The 6775-nt window shown below is 34.5% G+C and overlaps 2 protein-coding genes across 2 annotated transcripts; both read left to right on the forward strand.

The window, feature by feature from the left end:
- Positions 1 to 1747: 1747 nt before the first annotated feature.
- LOC141645824 (uncharacterized) lies at positions 1748 to 3202 on the forward strand. Its single transcript, XM_074454009.1, has 4 exons — positions 1748 to 1862; positions 2151 to 2402; positions 2526 to 2774; positions 2918 to 3202. Exons 1-4 carry the CDS (start codon positions 1860 to 1862, stop codon positions 2930 to 2932), a joined length of 519 nt encoding a protein of 172 aa, XP_074310110.1. The 5' UTR covers positions 1748 to 1859; the 3' UTR covers positions 2933 to 3202.
- Positions 3203 to 5434: 2232 nt separating this feature from the next.
- On the forward strand, positions 5435 to 6775 carry LOC141645825 (uncharacterized). The gene is made up of 4 exons (XM_074454010.1): positions 5435 to 5553; positions 5832 to 6083; positions 6171 to 6419; positions 6524 to 6775. Exons 1-4 carry the CDS (start codon positions 5551 to 5553, stop codon positions 6536 to 6538), a joined length of 519 nt encoding a protein of 172 aa, XP_074310111.1. The 5' UTR covers positions 5435 to 5550; the 3' UTR covers positions 6539 to 6775.

A 6775-nucleotide genomic window follows, 5' to 3' on the forward strand; every position in this document is an offset into this window, starting at 1 on the left:
GATGGGGATATCTGTAACACCCCCATACTCCAAGTGTCTTACCAGGACCACTTAAGGCATGGAAGTGCTACCATCTCGGTTACCCGAGGCAATGTATATCAAATAGACAATAACAAAACGTACTTTATTAAATAGTTTAATGTGATACAAGTACAACCAAAACTGATAATGTAAAAAGTACAACTGTTCTCAAAATGTTAAACCAACTAAACAACGAAAGAGTGTTCGACACAACGGAAGACTTATAAGATAGCTTGTGATGACTCAACCCAGCTATCCCAAGTGCATCAACTCATACATGTTCAACAACTGCTCACTATCCCCGAATGGATCACCACAGTTTTTAAAACAATTAAACGGGATCAGTACTGATTACACAAAACAAACAGCTGCAATAAAACAACATTACAAACTAATCCAATCCACCAACTCCGTCACATCACCACACACCTGACTACACACTAAAGTGTGTAGCCCTGCCAGAATACTCATCGCAACAAGTATTCCACACCGCCAGTGGGGGACCGCAGCCGTTCCCACCTAAGCCCCGCTCATCTCATCCGAGCGATAAACCCATGTTCCTTAATGTGCAAATCCCTCTTGTGGCGGGTTCCACAGAAGGCGAATCAAGGGCGTGAGGCCACTCCCGCAGGTGACTCCACTTAGCCAGGGACGCATCCCGAGAACCACAGACAGTTATACAACAATCACCTTATACAATCACAATCACCAAATACCAATTCCTTTATGATAATCAATCAACAACAATAAAACAATCACCAACAATCAACAATGCCATGTAAACAATACTGTGTAGGGAAACCCTACCTGGAATAGCAGCCACAAGACCGTCACAACAGCTAAACAGTAATGTCCCTCTACGAATCCTCCTCCTATAACACATATTCATATAATTATCACCCAATCCATACAATACACCCAAAACCCCGAAATCTACCCAATTAGGGTTTTAACCAAACTCAATGAAACAACATAAAAACTATACAAGGATCTTACCATCGACACGACGAACTCAACGGCGTAAAGAACACGACGATCCGACCACCTTAGCCTTTGGGATTTGTTAATAACGTGACGAATGCGAATTACGTAACTCTTTTCTCTTCTCTTGAAAGGTTTTAGGATGATAAAAGTGTTTAGGAAACAATGACGGAAGCTTTTATATTAATCTCGCGTTATTAACAAAACCCGGCTAAAACAACCCGTAATACGCACTTACTCGATCGAGTAAGTCACTTACTCGATCGAGTGACCCTTACTCGATCGAGTGCCACACTTACTCGATCGAGTACCCATCAGACAGAACACTGTTTCGTATAAAATCATACTTACTCGACAAAGTAAGTCCCACTCGATAGAGTACCCACAGACATAGAAAACCGTAGTATTACTCAATTACTTAATTGACTTATACGAATTATTCGATTTTGTTTTCATACGGCGGTTTAGATATAGCTTATTTTCCAGCGTTAAAGTTTGAATCTTTACTTCAAGAATATGTTTATTTACATGTTTTTTCCCCTTTATCGTCAGCATTACTCAATTACTTAATTGACTTATAGGAATTATTCACTATTTGCCACGCAAACTTGTCAACCTAAACTATACATTATGACTCATTAAATAAAACGTTAAATGAGTGTGCTACACAAACAAAACGTGAAAATACGAATAATTTCCACACAAACTTGACAACCTATACTATTCATTTTTTACTCTTTTTTTTTATTATAAATACTCCATAATATTGCTGCAAAATCAGCACACAACCTACCAATAATTTCCATTAATTACGGCGTAGCAATTTGCTCGATTAAGCTTAGCAACCACCTCAAAATATGGTACGCACATGCATAATTACCTTAATGGTTGCATACTTGTAATAGTCGATTCTCTTCGTTTACTTTATTTTTCATTGAATTGATAAAATATATACATAATCTTATATGAGAGTATGAGACGGTTTTATATTGGTTTAATGAGACTATGTCTTAAATGATCTTCTTTTTACTCATTTCATTCTTTACGTCTTAATTTAAAAATCAAACGTAAAAAATCAGATGAGTCGGGGAATAAAATGTCTCAAAACTATATTTTAAATTTGTTGTTATATTATATGGTTGATGCAGCCACAGGTAATTGAGCAGTACGGACCTTATGGTAGCCAGGAAAAGCTAACCTTCAACTTCATACTTGAAAAAGGTGATGTAATCACAAGGGTACGTATTGATAGTGGCGACGTCACTGACGCTCTTGCTTTCGAAATACTCGACACATCTGGTAACTACACAACATTAAAGTCGGATGGCACTGTGACTCCCGGCAAACTCGATGACAGTAGTGATGACAAAGACGATTCGCATGCCCATGAGACTGAGACGGTATCGTGATTCATTATTTTATTTTATACTTAGCTTGTTCCATTTAAATAATTTTATTTACCTTTAATTAAAATATTGAAACGTATATATGTGTGCATGTACATACGATATATAATACTGTAGCTGGAACTGAATGGTGAGCGTATAACACAAATAAGTGGGTACGAAGGGGATTTCTTTGGTAATCGTCATGTGGTACAACTCTTCATTTATACCGATGTTCGTCCGGATGGATATGGACCATTTGGGCACAAGAACTCTTCCACCAAGATCGAGCCATTCTCGTCTCCTGACCCATCAACTGGTCCTATTGTTGGCTTTTTTGGAGCTCAAGGACCTTATCTTCACTCCCTTGGGGTTTCTCTCCAAAAGGTAACAACATATGCTTAATTATATACTAAGAGATCGTCTTGAGCTTAAGACGACCGACCTTTTTTTAATTCATCCTTAATTATATACTAAGAGATCGTCTTGATACTAACTTGTTTAACATTTATGTCATATGATAAATTCAGGCACCTAAGGAATGAGAGACTGTTCGATCTATCAGCTACAACATAATAATATTGAAGCATACTACTCATATATATAAATAAGGTGATTCCACAAGAAGCACTAGTCGTGGGATTGTTGGTGAACGGCGGTCATTATAGAACTTTCGTCATCATCTTTTTAAAATAAAAAAAAATGTACTAGTGTATGTGTTCAGATTTATCGCACTTTTCGTGTTTTTTTTCGTGTTTGCTTTGTTGGAATATAATTTGTTCTGTCAATTATGACGAATCCTCATTATGTACTACTATTTGGGGAATAAAGTTAATTATGGAAACGATAATGTTGGAGTATAAAATCCACTTGTGAGTCCCACATCGGTGAAAAAGAGAGAGATTGTCTATCTTATAAGGCCTAGGGGTGTTTCTTCCATTGCCAATTGGTTTTGGGAGATAAGAGCATTCTTGGGCTTGTGAGTTAGACTTCTCTCCTCCACCGCGGGTAAGGCCAGACCCATCTCGTGTTTATTAGATAATCTTGCTATAAAGATATGTTTATATTTAAACTAGTTGTTGCGGTGTGACCCCTCGTTTCCAGAAACCAAATTGAGTAGGTTAGTAATTTAGCATTTGCAGTTAGATTGTTAACTATATCTAGTTAACTATATTTATGGATATTTTTTATTTCTTTATTTTATTCATTAGATTTATTATTAAGTCAAACCTCATAAAAAGTCATTGATGAGCCTCGATCTCACAACCTCTTGGTTTGAATGTCCTTACTATTACCACTGTGACACATCCATCTTGTTGTCATTTCTGCATATCTTTTGATATATATCTTTGTTACGATCTGAGTTAAAATAATATGTAAATATAATAATCCCCTATTTACTAAAAGAATAGGTGATTTCTATCATTTTCCCGCCAAAATGCATATTCTCAAAAAAGGAAACTAATGATAATTATGTTCATTCACTAAATAAGGAAACTAATAATTACAATTTAAGTCATCTATTATATTTTCATTAAAATTAATCTTTTCATCAAATTAATTATTTACACTAAACTCTTAAAGTATAATATTTTTTTAAAAAAAAAATAGAATTGATATAAAATTATAAATTATTAAATCTTTTACTGATTCTATTATTAGATGATCAGTTGACTCACATTCCATATAAAAACAAAACTGTAAATCGTTGTTATTAGTTTCGTGACAAAAAAAAATTGAAAAAAAATATACATTAAACTTTTTTTAAACTTTTTTTACCTTGGTAGCAGTTCTCAAAAACCCCCAAATCTACCCAATTAAGGTTTTAACCAAACTCAATGAAACAACATAAAAACTATACAATTATCTTATCCTCTACACGACGAACTCAACGGCGTAAAGAACACGACGATTCGACCACCTTAGCCTTTGGGATTTGTTAATAACGTGACGAATGCGAACTACGTAACTCTTTTCTCTTCTCTTGAAAGGTTTTAGGATGATAAAAGTGTTTAGGAAACAATGACGAAAGCTTTTATATTAATCTCGCGTTATTAACAAAACCCGGCTAAAACAACCCGTAATACGCACTTACTCGATCGAGTAAGTCACTTACTCGATCGAGTGACTCTTACTCGATCGAGTGCCACACTTACTCGATCGAGTACCCATCAGACAGAACACTGTTTCGTATAAAATCATACTTACTCGACAAAGTAAGTCCCACTCGATAGAGTACCCACAGACATAGAAAACCGTAGTATTACTCAATTACTTAATTGACTTATACGAATTATTCGATTTTGTTTTCATACGGCGGTTTAGATATAGCTTATTTTCCAGCGTTAAAGTTTGAATCTTTACTTCAAGAATATGTTTATTTACATGTTTTTTCCCCTTTATCGGCAGCATTACTCAATTACTTAATTGACTTATAGGAATTATTCACTATTTGCCACACAAACTTGTCAACCTAAACTATACATTATGACTCATTAAATAAAACGTGAAATGAGTGTGCTACACAAACAAAACGTGAAAATACGAATAATTTCCACACAAACTTGACAACCTACTAGTTTTAGACCCGTGCAAAAAAATGCACGGGTCGTAATAAATGCGCTATCATTAGATACATGAACATATAATTGAGCGTGATTAAGTGTTCAATACCGTGACAATATAAATGGTCCATATTTGAGATTCGAATATTTGATAAATATTAGATTTAAATATGAGATAATATACAACCGTATTTTATTAGAATTATATTAAAGATATTTGACATATTAGACTCGTTGAATGTATGTAAATTGTAACATTTTATGTAAATTGTAACATTTTAACTTATAAACTTATGTTTTAACATAAGTAATTAAAATATGAATAGAAGATATGAATAAGAATTAGGTTAAGGAGAGGGACTAATTAAATAGAATATGAAATATGGGGGGACCCACATATATAAATTCAGTAGCCAATCAAATGACAAGAAAAAAACTTGGCTTTTATACTATGTAGATACTATTCACTATTTACTCTTTTTTTTTTAATATAAATACTCCATAATATTGCTGCAAAATCAGCACACAAACCTACCAATAATTTCCATTAATTACGAAGTAGCAATTTGCTCGATTAAGCTTAGCAACCACCTCAGAATATGGTACGCACATGCATAATTACCTTAATGGTTGCATACTTCTCTTCGTTTACTTTATTTTTCATTGAGAATTGATAAAATATATACCATAATCTTATATGAGAGTATGAGACGGTTTTATATTGGTTTAATGAGACTATATCTTAAATGATCTTCTTTTCACTCATTTCATTCTTTACGTCTTAATTAAAAAAACAAACGTAAAAAATCAGATGAGTCGGGGAATAAAATGTCTCAAAACTATATTTTAAATTTGTTGTTATATTATATGGTTGATGCAGCCACAGGTAATTGAGCAGTACGGGCCTTATGGTAGCAAGGAAAAGCTAACCTTCAACTTCATACTTGAAAAAGGTGATGTAATCACAAGGGTACGTATTGATAGTGGCGACGTCACTGACGCTCTTGCTTTCGAAATACTCGACACATCTGGTAACTACACAACATTAAAGTCGGATGGCACTGTGACTCCCGGCAAACTCGATGACACTAGTGATGACAAAGACGATTCGCATGCCCATGAGACTGAGACGGTATCATTATTCATTATTTTATACTTAGCTTGTTCCATTTAAATCATTTTATTTACCTTTAATTAAAATATTGAAACGTATGTGTAGTTGAAACTGAATGGTGAGCGTATAACACAAATAAGTGGGTACAAAGGGGACTACTTTGATAATCCTCATGTGGTACAACTCTTCATTTATACCGATGTTCGTCCGGATGGATATGGACCATTTGGGCACAAGAACTTGTCCACCAACATCGAGCCATTCTCGTCTCCCGACCCATCAACTGGTCCTATTGTTGGCTTTTTTGGAGCTCAAGGAACTTATCTTCACTCACTTGGGGTTTCTCTCCAAAAGGTAACATATATATGCATCCATACTTATATACTAAGATATCGTATTGAGCTTAAGACGACCTTTTTTCATCCTACTTAATGATTAAATGATACTAACTTGTTCAGGCACCTAAGGAATGAAAGACTGTTCGATCTATCTGCTACAACATAATAAATAAGGTGATTCCACAAGAAGCACTAGTCGTGGAATTGTTGGTGAACGACGGTCATTATACAACTTTCGTCATCATCTTTTTAAAATAAAAAAAATGTACTAGTGTATGTGTTAAGATTTATTGCATTTTTCGTGTTTTTTTCGTGTTTGCTTTGTTGGAATAATTTGTCAATTATGATGAATCCTCAATATGTACTACTATT

The sequence above is a fragment of the Silene latifolia genome, chromosome 3, assembly GCF_048544455.1.
Source record: "Silene latifolia isolate original U9 population chromosome 3, ASM4854445v1, whole genome shotgun sequence".
NCBI lineage: Eukaryota > Viridiplantae > Streptophyta > Magnoliopsida > Caryophyllales > Caryophyllaceae > Silene > Silene latifolia.

Bases quoted from the DNA above. Each gene is read 5' to 3' on its own strand.
- LOC141645825 (XM_074454010.1), top strand. The intron at 6,084-6,170 runs GTATCATTATTC...ACGTATGTGTAG, and splicing joins ATGCCCATGAGACTGAGACG to TTGAAACTGAATGGTGAGCG.
- LOC141645824 (XM_074454009.1), top strand. The intron at 2,403-2,525 runs GTATCGTGATTC...ATAATACTGTAG, and splicing joins ATGCCCATGAGACTGAGACG to CTGGAACTGAATGGTGAGCG.